At 35.5% G+C, this 17,644-nt stretch overlaps 1 protein-coding gene across 3 annotated transcripts in view; it reads right to left on the reverse strand.

The window, feature by feature from the left end:
* The window catches only part of TP53BP1 (tumor protein p53 binding protein 1), a 70,852-nt gene that overhangs the window by 42,628 nt on the left and 10,580 nt on the right, over window positions 1-17,644 (reverse strand). For all 3 annotated transcript variants that reach the window (XM_081049255.1, XM_081049256.1, XM_081049254.1), the window contains exons 10-11: window positions 16,804-16,898; window positions 13,796-14,004 (exon numbers count right to left, since the gene is read on the reverse strand). In XM_081049255.1, the coding sequence (XP_080905381.1) occupies window positions 13,796-14,004; window positions 16,804-16,898 (304 nt within the window). The remainder of the gene's footprint in view (window positions 1-13,795; window positions 14,005-16,803; window positions 16,899-17,644) is intronic.

The following is a 17,644-nucleotide window of genomic DNA, read 5'->3' on the forward strand; positions in this document are numbered from 1 at the left end:
TTTTACTTTATGTAAATAAAACCTGCATTTTTTTGAAAAAAGAGAAAACAACCCAAAGCTTAATACGATTTTATGTAAGAATCTACATTTAGGGTGTTATTTTGCTGAACACAAATGTTATAAAACTCTAGACACTGCTGGTAAGACATTCATTTCCTGTGATCTTTAAGAGGATGAGGAATCAAGATAGGTTGCCAAACATTCTATATATTTCATAACTTCTGTTATTTCAATATCTGGGGCTATTGTTTACCCTTTCAGATTATGAAAATAGTCATACATCTGAGCCTGCTCATACACTCTCTCTCATACATGACTAAGTATAAATTGGTGCAACATTTCTAAATGGCAATTTGGCATACATAACAACAGCCTTGAAACTTTATATACCCCTTAGCCCAGTTATTCCATTTCTAGGAAATTATTTGATGGAAGTACACTGAGATTTACCTACAATATTATTCAGTGCTAAATTATTTAGAATAGGAAACAATATGAAATATCTTAAAAGTCTGATAGAAAAGGAATGTAAAAATTATGATACATCCATATGATGGAATACTTTGTATCCACATAAAATTGTAGATAAATATTAAAAGACAGAAAAATATGCAGGCCATGCAATAAATAGTTTTATTTTAGTAAAAACAAGATGTATTTTATTGTAGTTTTTGATATTTTTTATGTATTTTTCATGTATCTTTTCAGTTAATAAACATACACCATAAATAAGAGTAATTATTTCTGAGACAGGATAACTGAAATTTATCTGTACATTAATACAGCCTCTAAAAAGAATACGTATTTTTTTCTTGTAGCAAAAAATAGTCATTTTACAAAGGCTCACAGAAAACACATTTTTAAAAATCTATACTTTTTCAAATGGGAAACTCACATAAAGTAAAACTAACCACTTTACAATAAACAATGTTGTCCAACTACCACCTCTACCTAGTTTGAAAACGTTTTCATCACTCCAAAAGGAAACCCCACACCCATTAGGTAGTTGCCACCCATTACAAATACCTTTTAAGCATTATCAAAGTAAATATTGATGTAAGCTTTTCTTTTTTATATATAGAATTTTTTTTCAAATAGTACATAGAATTTCAGTCAGTCAGAGTAAAATGTCAGGGGCCAACCACCACATCAACAAGCTATGTTTCTAAAGACTGTCTGGATCTATCCTCTGAGTGTCTGGCTCCTAACAATCCACAGTATTGAGGGTCCTTGGAGGTCTAATCAGAATAACAGAGCTAAGTGAACAAAACCAAGGGAACCCCTACAGACGTGCCAACAGCACTAAAGGCTCAACTATACAACCCATAAAAAAGACAACCCTAAAGCACAGGGCTCAGGTGACCAGGGAGACAGCGTCCCTGGGCTCCACATGACTCCTACTTCATAATGCCACTCTGCCAAAACCAGGAGACATAGCAGATCAAGCTAATAAATAGAAACAAACACAGGGAGGCAGTCAAAATGAGGAGACAAAGAAACATGTCCTAAGCTAAAGAAAAACAACTCCAGAAGAATTAAACAAAAGAGACAAGCAATCTACAACATACATAGTCAAAACACGGATTATAAAAATGCTCATTGGGGGCCGGCCCAGCCCGGTGGCTCAGGCGGTAGGAGCTCCGTGCTCCTAACTCCAAAGGCTGCCGGTTCGAATCCCATATGGGCCAGTGGGCTCTCAACCACAAGGTTGCAGGATGGTGGGCTCCACCTCCTGCAACTAAGATTGAACAGGGCACCTTGAGCTGAGCTGCAGCTGAGCTCCCGGATGGCTCAGATGGTGGGAGCGTGGGCTCTCAACCATAAGGTTGCCAGTTCGATTCCTCGAATCCCGCAAGGGATGGTGGGCAGTGCCCCCTGCAACTAAGATTGAACACGGCACCTTGAGCTGAGCTGCAGCTGAGCTCCCGGATGGCTCAGTTGGTTGGAGTGTGTCCTCTCAACCACAAGGTTGCCCATTCAACTCCCGCAAGGGATAGTGGGCTACGCCCCCTGCAACTAGAAACAGCAACTGGACCTGGAGCTGAGCTGCACCCTCCACAACTAAGACTGAAAGGACAACAACTTGAAGCTGAACGGCACCCTCCACAACTAAGATTGAAAGGACAACAAATTGACTTGGAAAAAAGTGATGGAAGTAGCTGGAAGTACACACCTGTTCCCCAATAAAGTTCTGTTCCCCTTCCCCAATTAAAAAAAAATGCTCAGTGAACACAGAGGAAGAATAGAGGAACTCAGTGAAAACTTCAAAAAAGAGATAGAAAACATAGAAAAGGATATAGAAAACATAAATAAGAACCAGTCAGAAATAAAGAACAATAACTAAATAACAACAACTAAAATACTACAATAATAATAAAAATAATAAACAATAATAAAATAATAAACAATTATAATAAACAACAATACTACTAAAATACTACAATAACAATAATAATACAATAATAATAAACAATCATAGTTCACATCATAGGGATACCAGAAGAAGAGAGAAAACAAGAGATTGAAAACCTATTTGAAGAAATAATGACTAAAAACTTCCCTAACTTGGTGAAGGAAATAGACATAGAAGTCCAGGAAGTCTAGACAGTCCCAAACAAGATGAACCCAAAGTGGCCCCACCAAGACACATCGTAATTAAAATGTCAAAGGTTAAAGACAAGGAGAGAATCTTAAAAGCAGCAAGAGAAAAGCAGTTAGTTATGTATAAGGGAGCTCTCATAAGACTATAAACTGATTTCTCAAAAGAAACTGCAAGTAAGAAGGGATTGGGATGAAATATTCAAAGTGATGGAAAGCAAAGATCTACAATCAAGATTGCAGTACCCACCAAAGCTGTCACTTAGAACTGAAGGAGATACACAGAACTTCACAGACAAGAAAAAGCTAAAAGAGTTCCCAACCACTAAACCGATATTACAAGAAAGGGCTTCTTGAGGAAGATAAAAAATATAATTTAAAAAATATAAGAAAAGAAAAACATTCTCACTAACAAAGGAAAACACTAAGTAAAAGTAGTGGATCGACCAGCTATAAAGATAGTACAAAGGGTAAAAGGCAAAAATAGTAAAATGCTGTGTAATTACAAGAACAAATTAAGGGATGCACACAAACGTGCACACAAAAGAAGGAAAAAGTAATGATAAAAATAAATGTGAAGAGGTTGAGTAAAAATTGTAGTGATTTTAGAATGTGTTTGAACTTAAACAACCATCAACTTAAAATAGATTGCTATAAACATAGCTTGGTGTATATATATATATATATATATGTATATGTATATATATACATATATATATATATATATGCACATGATATTCACAAACCAAAATTCTACAAGAGATATACAAAAAATAACGAGAAAGGAATCCAAATACGACACAATAGAAAATCATCAACATACAAGAGAAGAAAACAAGAAAGGAACAAACTACAAAAACAATTAATAAAATGGAAATAACTACATACTATCAATACTTACTCTAAATGTAAATGGACTAAATGCTCCAATCAAAAGATACAGCGTGGCTGAATTGATAAAAAAGAAGACCCATACATGCTGCCTATACGAGATCCACTTAAGATGGAAAGACACGCAGTGACTGAAAGTAAAGAGATGGAAAAGAAACTTCGTGCAAATGAAAATGAACAAAAACCTGAAGTAGCAATGCATATATCAGAGAAAATAGACTTTAAAACAAGGACTTTAACCAGAGAGAGGGCATTTCATTATGATAAAGGGATCAATCCACCAAGAGGATATAACTCTTGTAAATATCTATGCATGCAACACAGGACCACCCAATTATATAAAGCAAATATTGACTGACAAAAAAGGACGTAACAGTCATAGTAGAGAACTTTAACACCCTACTGACATCAATAGATAGATCACCCAGACAAAAAATCAACAAGGAAACAGTGGTCTTAAATAACACACTAAACCAGATGGACTTAATTGATATTCATAGGACATTTCATAACCAAAGCAACAGAATATACATTTTTTCAAGTGCACAAGGAACAGTTTTCAGGATAGACCACATGTTAGGCCACAAAACAAGTCTCAATAAATTTAAGAAGGCTGAAATCATATCAAGCATCTTCTCTGATCACATTGATATGAAAGGAGAAATCAATTACAGGAAGAAAACTGAAAACCACACAAACATGTAGAAGGTAAATAACATGCTAAGTAAACAACAAGTGAGTTAACAATGAGATCAAGGAAGAAATCAAGATACCTCGAGACAAATGAAAATGAAAACACTATGATCTAAAGTCTACGGGACACAGCCAAAGCAGTTCTAAGAGTCCCTCTTAAAAACACAGGCCTACTTCAAGAAATAAGAAAAAAACTAACAATATAACCTTACACCTAAAGGAACAAGGAAAAGAAGAACAAAGAAAGCCCAAAGTCAGTACAAGGAAGGAAATAATAAAGATCAGAGTGGAAATAAATGAAATAGAGTCTAAGAAAAACAACAGAAAAGATCAATGAAACCAAAGCTGGATCTCTGAAAAGATAAATAAAATTGGTAACATTTAGCCAGACATATCAAGAAAATAAAGAAAGGGCCCAAATAAATAAAATCAGAAATGAAAGAAATGACAACCAACACCACAGAAATACAAAGGATTACCAGAAAATACTACAGTTATATGCCAACAAATTGGATAACCTGGAAGAAATGGATAAATTCCTAGAAAGACACAATCTTCCAACATTGAATGAGGAAGAAACAGAAAATCTGGACAGGTAACTACCAATGAAATCAAAGCAGTAATCAAATAACTCCCAACAAACAAAAATCCTGGACCAGATGGCTCTACAGGTAAATTTTATCAAACATTGAAAGAAGAATTACTACCTACCCTTCTCAAACTATTACAAAAACTTGAAGATGAGGGAAGACTTCCAAACTCATTTTATGAGGCCAGCATTACCCTGACACCAAAGCCAAACAAAAACACAACAAAAAAAGAAAATTATAGACTAATATCCCTGATGAACATAAATGTAAAAATCCTCAACAAAATATTAGCAAATCAAATTCAGCAATATATTACAAAGATCATACACCATGATCAAGTGGGATTAATTCCTCATATGCAAGGTTGGTTCAATATCCACAAATCAATTAACGTGATATAACACATAAACAAAATGAAGGGTAAAAATCATGATCATATAAATAGATGCAAAAAAAAATCTGACAAAATCCAACAACCATTTATGATGAAAACTCTCAGCAAAGTGCCAATAGAGGAACCACTCCTCAAAATAATAAAGGCCATATATGACAAACTCATAGCCATTACACTCAACAGTGAAAAGCTGAAAGCTTTTTCTTTAACATCAGAAATGAGAGATGTCCACTTTCACCACTTTTATTCAACATAATATTGGAAGCCCTAGCCACACAATCAGATGAAAAGAAATATAAGGTACCCAAATTGGAAAGGAAGAAGTAAAGCTGTCATTATTTGCAAATGACATGATATTATATAGAGAGAACCCTAAATATACCACAAAAACACTATTAGAATAAATGAATTCATTAAAGTAACAGAACACAAAGTTAATATTCAGAAATAAGTTGCATTTTTATATATAAAAACGAACTATCAGAAAGAGAAATTAAAAAACAATCCCGGGGCACACCAGTTTTGGGTACCCCTCTCATAAGAGAGCTGTACTTTCACTTTAATAAAAATCTTCGCTCCTCTTAAAAAAAAAAAAAATCCCATTTACAACAGCATCAAAAAAAATAAAATGCCTAGGAATAAATTTAACCAAAGAGGTAAAAGTCCTGTACATGGAAAATTATAAGACACTGAAGAAAGAAAATGAAGAAGATACAAATAAATGGAAGATATGCCATGTTCATGGATAAGAAGAATTAACATCGTTAAAATGTCCATACTACCCAAAGCAATCTATAAGTTCAGTGCAATCCCTATCAAAATACCAATGGCATTTTTCACAGAACTAGAACAAATAATCCTAAAATTTACATGGAACCTAAAAAGACCCCGAATAGGCAAAGCAATCTTGAAGTTGGAGATATCACACCACCTGATGTCAAATGATACAAAGCTACAGTAATCATAACAGCATGGTACAGGCACAATAAGAGTAGCATAAATCAATGGAACAGAAAAGAGAGCACAGAAATAGACACATGTCAATTAATATGTGACAAAGGAGGCAAGAATATACAGTGGGGTAAAGACAGTCTCTTCAAGAAATGGTGTTGTGAAAAATGAACAAATATATACAAAAAAATGAAACTAGACCACTTTCTTACACCATATATGGGAATAAACTCAAAACAGGTTACAGACTTAAATCTAAGACCTGAAACCATAAAACTCCTAGAAGAAAATATAGGCAGTAAAGTCTTCAACATCATTCTTGGCAATATATTTTTTTTTAATATATGTACTTGGACAAGGGAAACTAAAGAAAAATTTAAATGGGACTACATCAAACTAAAAAGTTTTTGCACTGGGGCGGACAGCTGGCTTAGTTGGTTAGAGGGCAAGCAGGCTGTGGGTTCGATTCTCACATGGGCCAGCGAGCTGCGCCCTCTGCAACTAGAATGAAGTCAATGAGCTGCTGCTCAATTCCTGGGTGGCCAGATGGCTCAGTTGGTTGGAGCGCCGACTCTCAACCACAAGGTTGCGGGTTGGACTCCTCGACTATCGACTATCGCAAGGTGGGCTCCGCCCCCTGCAACTAAGACTGAACATGGCACATTGAGCTGAGCTGCAGCTGAGCTCCAGGGATGCTCAGTTGGTTGGAGCACATACTCTCAACCACAAGTTTGCCAGTTCAACTCTCACAGGGGATGGTGGGCTGCGCCCCCTGCAACTAACAGCAGCAACTGGACCTACAGCTGAGCTGCGCCCTCTACAACTAAGATTGAAAGGACAACAACTTGGCTTGGAAAAGTCCCAGAAGTACACACTCTTCCCCAATAAAGTCCTGTTCCATTTCCCCAATAAAATCTTTAAAAAATAATAATAAAATAAAAATAATAAATAAAAGTTTTTGCACAGTAAGAGAATCCATCAACAAAACCAAAAGACAACCTACTGAATGAAAGAAGATATGTGCCAATGATAGTTCCAAGAATGGTTATACTATCCAAAATATATAAGAAACTCATACAACTTAACACCAAAAAAAACCAATCTGATTAAAAAAAGGGCAAAGGACCTGAATAGACATTCCTCCAAAGAGGACACACAGATGGCCAACAGACATGAAAAGATGCTCAACATCACTAATCATCTGGGAAATACAAATCAAACCATGAGATATCGCCTCACACCTGTCAGAATGGCTATCATCAAGAAATCAAACAAGTCTGGTGGAGAAAAGGGAACCCTTGTGTATTGTTAGTGGAATTGGTTCAGTTACTATGGAAAACAGTACTGAGGTTCCTCAAAAAATTAAAAATAGAAATACTATATGACCCAGCAATTCCATTTCTGGATATTTACCCAAAGAAATCCAAAACACCAATTTGAAAAGATATATGCACCCCTATGTTCATTGCAGCATTATTTACAATAGTGAAGATATGGCAGCAACCTGAGTGTTCACTGATAAATGAATGGATAAAGAAGATGCAATGGAATGTTATTCTATCGTAAAAAATAAAGGCTTGCCATTTGTGACAGTATGGATAGGCCTAAAGGGTATTATGCCAAGTGAAAAATGTCAGAAGAAAAAGATAAATATCATCTGATTTCACTTATATGTGGAATCTAAAAAATAAAATAAACAAACAAGAAAGAAAACTCATAGATACAAAGAACAAATTGATGGTTGCCAAATTGGAGGGAGACTGGGAGGATGGGTAAAAAAGGTGATGGAAATAAGAAGTACAAATTTGGCAGTGATAAAAAAGTCAAGGGAATGTAAAGTACAGCACAAGGAATATAGTTGCTAATACTGTAATATTATATTATAATGTACGCATATGGTGTCAAACAGGTATTAGATTTATTGGTGTTACCACTTCGCAATTTATATAAACATCTAATTACTATGTTGCACACATGAAACTAATAATATTGTATGTCAACTCTAACTGTAAAAAATTAAACATTACAAAATTTTAATAAAAATAAAATAAACAAATACATTAGGAAAGATTAACAGTATCCCAATTTTCTCTTGATTAATTACTTCATTATAAGCATTCAAATCTCACATCAGAATTATGTAAATTTGAACTCCAGTAACCAAAGTACAGACAAAAGGCTGTACAACCTTTTGTACAGACAACAGATGTGCAAAGGTTATCCATTAAGAATAACATGTAAGGAGTTTGATATGTAATGAAAAAAGAATGGAAATTAATAGGTGGATTTAATATACACATTTATTTTGATTCTTTTCCGAAATCTCCCTAAGCAATTGTAAAGGGGTGTTTTTTAAAGAATGAATTTTCAAGAAAAAGAGAACAGAAGAAAAGACAACTGAAACAAAATTTTGGAAGAGTAGTCATCTATTTAGCAGACTACTAAAAGCTGAATTCCTAAGCCAGGAGTGGAGAAAGCCAAGAAGCAACCCAATTATACCACAGAAAGACCATAGTCCAAAGAGATTCAGGACTTGTCAACAGTGCCAGGTAACTCTGGAAGTGGTGGTAAGGTGGAGCTAAAAACAGGAGGACTGGTTGGAAATCTATTCAAGAAACAGTTCAACTTCCCGATCCTCTCTACCTGACCTTCGTCTGCCCTAGAGAGAATAAAATAAAGCGTCCCTGACCTGGAGGACAAGAGGCACAGTTATCAGAAAGCACCAGACTGAAAACGGGGAGATTAAATGATAATTTACATATTAAATGAAACCTGCACCTGCCTCTCAATACCCCCAGTCCTCTTCCATCAATAGACTTCTAGAACAATGACAGCAGACAGGAGGTTAGACATTCTTCTGGGAGACCTAACCAAACGGAAACAAATTAAGATACTGACATTAGGGGACCCCAAAAATGGCCCAACAGATCACACTACAGTGAATCCCAGAATCAACAAGCACCAAGCACCAGTTCAGAACTTCTAACCCGTTTTCTGGTATCTCACTCTTAAAGCAGACAATCAAGGGTTATCAGACACTTGAAGAAAGCCTCTAATTTGAAAGTCAAACATCAAAACTGACAAAATCTATTTGAAGACATAGTGACTATTCCAGGGAAGAGAAAACTTTTCAAAAAACCTATTAATATCTCCAGGGAGATATAAGAGTATACCCACAAAACAAGATAAAATGCTTTCTATTCCACTTATATGTGCAATCTAAAGGACAAAATAAACAAACTCATAGAGAACATTTTGATAGTTGCCAGCTGATGAGTTGGGGAGGTAGGTGAAAAGGGGGAAGGAATTAAGAAGTACCAATTGTTAAGTTACAAAATAGTCATGGGGATGTAAAGTATAGCATAAGGAATATAATCAATAATATGGTAATAACTATGTATGATGTCAGATGGGTATTAGATTTATCGGGGTGATCACTTCATAAATCATATAAATGTCTAATCACTATGTGGTACACCTGAAACTAATATTGTATGTCAATTGTAATTGAAAGATAAAACAATTATTAAAAAAAGACAAAATGCTATTTAAAAAAAGGAGGGGGACGGGGGTGCAGCCAATGGCTCAGTTGGTTAGAGAGCGAGCTCTTAACAACAAGGTTCGATTCCCACATGGGGCAGTGAACTGCGCCCTCCACAACTAGATTGAAAACAATGGCTTGAGCTTGGAGCTGAGCCGCCAGTGGGCGACCGGTTAGCTCAGTGGTTGGAGCACTGTACTCATTACACCAAGGTCGCCGGGTGGAGTCCCACATGGGCCAGTGAGCTGTGCCTCCCACAACTAGATTGAAAAAAAAACAATTTGACATCCTGGAAAAACACACTGTTCCTCAATATTCCCCAATAACTGGGGGGAAAAAAGGAGGGGGAAGAATATTCAGAGAGAAAAAAAAGAATATTCAGAGAGAAAAAAAAACTCAGAGAAAGACTAAAAGATAGTTGAACCTGTCAATTGCACTCCTAGGTATACACAAGAGACATAAAAACATACGTCCACACAAAAACTTGAGCACAAATGTACCCAGCAGCATTATAGGAGCATTATTCACAATAGCCAAAAAGGGGAAACAACCCAAACATCCAACAACTGATGCATGGATGAATAAAATGTGGTACACACATACAATGTAGTATTATTCAGAATAAAAAGGAATGAAGTTCTGATACATGCCACAACATGAATGAACCATGAAAATATTATGCTAAATGAAATACACCAGTCACAAAATACTATATATTGTATAATTCCACTTATATGAAATGTCCAGAATAGGCAAATCTATAGAGACACAGGTAGATTAGTAGTTGATTAGGGCTAGGGGTGGGGGAAATGGGAATGACTGCTAACGGGCAAGGGGTCTTTCGGGAGGCAGAGGGAGGAATGAAAATGACCTAAAATTGGATTGTGGTGAACAACTTTGTGAATATACTGAAAGCCATTGGATTGTACACTTTAAAAGGATCAGCAATACGGTACATGAATTTTATCTCAATAAAGTTTTTTTTTTAAAAAAAGGATAGTTGAAAAAAATCACCCAGAGAGATGAATAAAAAGAAAGCGATAGAAGGTAAGAGACAAAATAAGAAAATCATAGGACTATTCTAGGAGTTTCAACATCCAAACAATAGGTATTACATCTTTAAAAGAAAAGAAAAATGAAAAAAGAGCAAAGGTAAAGAAATTAAATAATTAAATGTCCCTGAACCAAAGGACCTGAGTTTCTATATTGAGAGGGCTTATCATTTGCCCAAAAAAATGAATGAAATTAGACCTACGCCAAGGGTGTGGAAATTTCAGAACACTGGGGACGGACAAAGGGAAAATTCTCCAAGATACCAGCAAGGAAAAAAGGAGGCTCACATATGAAAGACCAAATCAGACTGGTGGCTCCCTTCTCAACAGAAACACTGGAAATTTGAAGACAGTAGAGCAATGCCTTCAAAAAGTTTAAAAGAAAATTATTTCCAATTTACAGAATTCTATACTCCTAGAAACTATAAATCAAGTATGATGGTAGAGAGCAAGCTGCTAAAGAATGTCCTCCACCAAAATGTGGGAGTAAGCCATGCAAGAAGACGTGGAGCCCAAGAGGAATCCAACACAAAGACAAGGACAATCTCCAAGGACAACAGTGAAAGGGACAGTTATGCACCAGTCATAGAAGGCAACAGCACAGATCAGAAATCAGGAGGCTGTGCCTGATCACTGCACTGTACACCTGAAGCTGAACAATAATGAATTCCAACTATAATTTTACATATATATATGTATGTATATACTTACAAGAGGCGGAGTACAGCATTAGGAATAGACAGTGGAAATGTAATGGCTCTGTGCGATGTCAGAGGGATAGTGGATGGGGGGAGGGCGATTCACACAGTGTGAGGGACATAAATGATAAACGTCTAAGTATTACTTTGTCTTGTGCACCTGAAACTAATAAAAAAAATAAAAAAGAAAAAAAAGAAATCAGGAGGCTCCAAAAGACAAAGTTTGAGGCCCCTGAACATGCTGAAAGGAGATTCTGACAATTAGTGGAGAGGGTTGCTTTAGTAAGAAGTTCATAAAAGACTAGACAAATAAAACAATTAATTCCAGAGAAAACAAGAAAAATAATCATAATATTCCACAGGCCCTGCTGTGAATAGTGTTTATAACAACAGTGTTCACAATAATGTAAACTCAATAATGATTTAAACAAAATTATGATGTAACTATATTGGGAATGTGGGAGAATAGCTAAAAAAAAAATCTAAAGAATATATGGAAATATAATCATGATATATAGAGTTATGGAAATAAAGTAACAAGAAAAAGCTTAAAGAACTGAAAGTGGTTGCCTCTGGGTAGGGATGGGGATAGAACTTGTTTTCACTATCTGACTCTTTTTTTGGCTTTTACAAATGCTTATTAAGTAAAATCAAACCCTAAACATAGAACTATGTTGTGAAGGTACTCTTGGGAGATTTTTTTTAGGAGGCATGGACTGTACTGGCTGAGGGATTAAGTTTAAACTGTGAGTCCCAAGAAATTTGACTCGTGACGTCTTAGGTTCCAGGGACCTTTGAATTATGTTCAGCATCATATTTGTCTCAAATGTTCATTGCTGGTTTTGTACCTGCCACTGAAAAAGTCTTTGGTAAATGAAGAAGGTGGGGCAATTTCTTCAATAGTGTCTTAGTCTTCAAAAAGTCAGTTTTCCCTTTGTGGCCAGGCATCACTTCCCCAGGCAGAGATACCTTTGCAAAGACATTCATTTCCTTAAATGCCCTGTTTGGTCACTGATAAAAATCTGTAACCCATCTCTAGTATCAGCTACCTTTTCTGGAAAATTCCCAGTGCTCTGTGTCAATGCTTATAGCGCACCCCTAAATTCTGATCACTTTCAAACAACGTAGGTTCAGGTATAACTTTGATAGAAAAATAAAAGCTAAAAAAGACATATGGTGGTTGGACATTCACTTCACCTCTAGGTAACCTTGTCTTCACTTGTTCACTGACAGCAATAGCTAAACCTTGTGGAGTATTTTCCACATGCAAGGCATTATTTTAGGCACTTTATATATACTAATTCATTTAACTTTCACAACTACTCTATGAGGTAGGTAGTGTCAATGTCCCCATTAGATTTGAAGAGGAAAATGAAGCTCAGTTTAAACTGGTCACAAAGATAGTAATGGCAGAGCCAGGAGTAAGTCCAGCAAGTTCTGACTCTAGAGTCCTTATTCTTAACCACTCCACCAATCTAATGATTTGTAGAAAATGAAATTTTCAACGAAATACTCAAATTTTAAAACTCCAGAAAGCAATTAAATTTCTTCCTACTGTCTCCTCCTCGCTAAATTTATGGTATATTACTACTCATTTCTAAATATAAGCTTTCATTACAACACCTGGAAACTGAAAGGAATGAAAGAAGTTCTCCCAATAACACTAAAATAATTCCCCCACTTAAGGTCTTAGAAGAATAGGCACTTAGATTGATTGAATATAATAATTTAGATTTTGTTAAGGACCTTCAATTCACTATGAATAAATCCTGAATTTCATTTTTTTAATACTTAACTTTAAAATTATACTAATGAGATGTGAGTTTTTTATTGCTTTTAGAATAAAACTAATTTCTCATTGGAAAACTAAAAACCATTTTGATGCCCTACCTACACGAACAATTAAATTACGGTACATCCACTCAGAAAAATATTATTCAAGTTTTAAAAGGATAACATGATATTTAACACTGAAATATCATTATGTCACAGCATTAACTTCTGGAAAAAGATTGAAGTTGTATGTTCACTATAAACAACTTCGTTTTTTTAAAAAATAGGCATATGGGAAGACAAAAGTGCCTAGTAAACGCATAAGGTAGAGAAGTATGATTAATGCCCTTACAATTTTGCAGTAACATTTCAAAAAGTTTAAAGAAATGGTACAAAATTTAAACATAAAAAGTACGCCAAGAAGTTAGGTGACTCTGGAAATGTTCTAAAACTAGACTGTGATGACAGTTACACAACTCTGTAAATTTACTAAAATATCACTAAACTATGCACTTTAAAATGGGTGAATTTTATGGTTTACAAATTATACATCAATAAAGTTGTTTTTTTAAAAAAAAATGTTAGGAGGAAAAACCTCTTTCTACAATACTCACATGAGAAAACTCAGGCTGGGATGGGATAGGTAGTGACCCAGGAGTAAAGACTGGTGTGCTCTGAGACACTGGTGTTGAGGCTTGCGGTGTTATAGCAGGCTCAGGTGGCACATGGAGATTTTCTATCTCCACTGGTTCATCATCTTTGAGTTTCCTCTGAAAAGACTCTCTTCCTTCTTCAGATAACACTGACATATCCATCGGCTCATCTGGTTTAAAACAGGAAAAACAAATTTAGAAATAAGCACTTATCAATACTACTCATATTCCAGTATCACTAATAAAAATTACATTACAGAAATTTCCATTCCTAAAAAACACAATGACATAAACACTGTCATCCCAATAAATTTTAATTTAAAAACAAAAAAACAATGAATTGATTTTCAGAAAAACTGAAAGATTAACAGATCTGGGCCCTAGAAATCTAGTGATACTTTCCTCTCCTGGGAGGAGAGAGGGCCAAAATACTCAGTTATAGATTAAAATTGGGTTTATCTGGGGATACCCATCCATCCACATGAAATGTTGAAAATTTGGCTCTTCTAAGCCCCTTTCCTGATTATAGCTCAGCTTTTCACATTTTTCATAGGAAAGCCCAGATTAATGGCACCTAATCTAAACATCTGCTACAGGCTTTAAAGGCAGTGAACTTGTTCACCACTCTAAGTAAATATCTACATAAATATGAACTCATTATACTTGCATTAACAACTGCTAAGTGCAGAAAAATGGATGCCAGGACAAATACAGAAGGAAAAAAATGTATCGATGCCAATCAGCACAGACTTATCAAAGAACTAAGTACAAGACACTAATCCTGAGACAAACTGCTCAGGAGGGAAACACACATACACACAAAACCCTGCTTTCCCACAGTATACTACCCACCTGCAGGCCAAGAGGATCTTCCTCAGAGCCAGTCTAGCTAACCAGGTATTTGCTTCATCAACCCTTTCCCCTCAAACATGTTTTCCTCAAGACCACTCTCAGAAACTACCTCCACCATTCAGTTTTTCCCTATAATCCACTCCTCTCATGCTACCAGCTACCCCCAATCCTAAATTTCACTTTCCAGTCTAATGCTAGGTTAGATTGGGATCTAGGCTGTAGGCCCACAGCTGTGTGAAGTATTCTCATTACACTTTTGATCTTTCTCACCATGACAAAGCATTTATTAAGGACCTGCTGTTCTAAGCGCTACATATAACAAGGCTTTCGGTTCATAATCTTAGCCCGAACCAAAAATACAAAATGCATACAGTCCTACAAAGTTATACACAAATATTAAGCAAGTACATTGAATCTAAAATACAACTGACAAGGGAAAATGCAATATTACATGAAAAAACAAAGAACTCTGAAACATAACATGATCCCAAATGTGTAAAGTTACTTCTTTATATTTATGCATAGAAAATACTCTGAAAGGAAATATATCCAAATACTAATTATAGTTATAGCTGAATTGTGCTCACAGGTGACTTTATTTTCTTCTCATTATTTTCCTATATACTTTCCAAACTTTCTGCAATGAGTACAGACATACCTTGTTTTATTGCATCTCGCTTCACTGTGCTTCACAGATGTTGCATTTTTTACAAATTGAAGGCAGACCCTCCACCAGCAAAAAGAAGACTTGCTTTATTGCAATACTTTACTGTGATACTCATTTTATTGCAGTGGTCTGGAAGCAAACCTGCAATACTCTGAGGTATGCCTGTATTAATTATGTTTACAATCAGGGAGAAAGCATTTTTAATATAATTATTTTTATATGTTCACACTACAGATAGAAGAAATGGTTCTAAGTATAAACCAAACTTAACCTGCATTAACAGGAGTTAATGTAGAATAGATTCACCTTTTTTTTTTTTTTTTTACTGAAGATATCGCTAATCACGCTATACTTAGAATATCAGTCCATTTGGATACCTACAACTGATTTCAAGAGAAAACAGCCAAACAAAAACTTTGTAGCAGAAGTCTAAGATTAAATTTTGTCAGGGTAAATTACACTTGAAAAACAGTTAAATACATTTCTATGTTTACATCACTCAAGAGCAGAAATAGCAGAATATGATACCCAACAGATAAGAGCACAGGCTATGGAGACAGCTGCCTGAGTTCAAATCCTGCCTCTATGGCTTATTAGTTGTGAGATCTCTCTGTGCCTCCATTTCCTCATTTGTAAAATGAGGATAAAAGAAACACCTACTTCTTGGGATTGTTGTGAGGATTCTATGATAAAAACCAAAGAGAAGTACCTAGAACCACGTAGAACAGTGCCTGGCATACACTAAAGTGTTCAGTAAGTGTTAGCTACTGTACCACTATTGGTATGTGAAAGAATGAAAAGGAGAAAATCATGGAATTCATTGGAAAAGGCTTTGTAGGAATTCAGAAATATCTTGAATGACTGCATAGGAGACTAGAACTGGGCAAAAGAAATTTAGATAATGCAATAAATCAAGCAAAAAGGAAAGCTTCCTTATGAATAAAGTAATATAAAATCACTAGGTCCTCAAAGGAGGAAGGAAATGAAGTTGAAATTTCTACCATCTGCTCCTAGTCATTCTGATGAACACTGCTTTGATAATAGCAAAAATAACCTATAAAGAGCAAAAGAAACAATTTTTGGTTCCCTCTCACTAGTAACGTGTTAACATGTTGCTGGAAACTACTGGGCCATTAGTAATAAACCCAGTTCTTCACTATAATAATTCACTTGAGTCCCACTTTAAAAACCTAAAAATTTTCCCATACGGGTCTTTTTAAAAATTAAGCCAACAACACAGAATTCTCAGAAGAATCAGTGCTGGAAGAGCAAAGAACTGAGGAGAGCAATTTACACTAGGCCACATCCCTAGAGGTAAGACAGACATGTGCCCCACTGAATAGTTTGGGTCATGGTGTTCTAATATAAAGAAACAAACAGTGCATTTTGCAAGGCACAAGTGCTGCTCTTCTTCTAATCTGAAATCAACAGACAAATCAAGAGAGCTCACCTTTTCTCCCTTCTTGCTCTGTGGGACTACTAGGAACGATAAAAGGGGTAGATCGGAAAGCATCAGGGGAAGGAGCAACAAGATCTGAGGAATTCCTTTATATAAAGAGAAAATCACAGGTTATTTTACCACAGCAGCAGTCTTGCATTTGATTTTTACTTTTTAATAGCAAAAATATTTCAGCCATTCAGAAAAATACTTATTAGCATTTCTCTCAAAAAGCTACCTGAGGATGATGGAAGAGCCATGAATAATACTTCAATAACTATTTCTCATACCAGACATATCCAAAATTAGAATTAAAAGAGTAACTGGAAAGCCATATGATTATAAGCGAACGTCAATGGTTAGACACTAAAAAAATATTCATCTGCAGATTTGAGACATAAAAATACTTACTCCATTTTTGCCTAATGTTAGAAAGATCATGCACATTTTTATTTAAAAAAAAATACAAAACAAACAAAACCAAAAAAACACCTCTTTGCCCTAACACAGAGATAAAGAACTCCCAACTACTGTCAACTCTAGTATAACCTATTCTCCACCCCTGTGCTGTTAAATGGGGACAACTGTTAGTCAAATGAAAGAATAGAAAGCTTGTTTTGGATGTACAAGCATCACGGTCTCTAAATAACTAGGTAGTTTCTTTTCTACTGAATCATTTGGGCTACTACTATAAAATCCTAAATGTGAAAGCAGATCTACCTACCTTCAACAATTCCAGCAAATTCTTACTTCCAAACTTCTAAAGCCTAGAGTGTTTTTGTTTTCAAAAAGAATGGTGGACTGGTAAACAATTTTAGCTCTTTCAAACTTAGCCTAAGACCCTCAGGCACGT

This window comes from Rhinolophus hipposideros, assembly GCF_964194185.1.
Source record: "Rhinolophus hipposideros genome assembly, chromosome: 5".
Lineage (NCBI taxonomy): Eukaryota > Metazoa > Chordata > Mammalia > Chiroptera > Rhinolophidae > Rhinolophus > Rhinolophus hipposideros.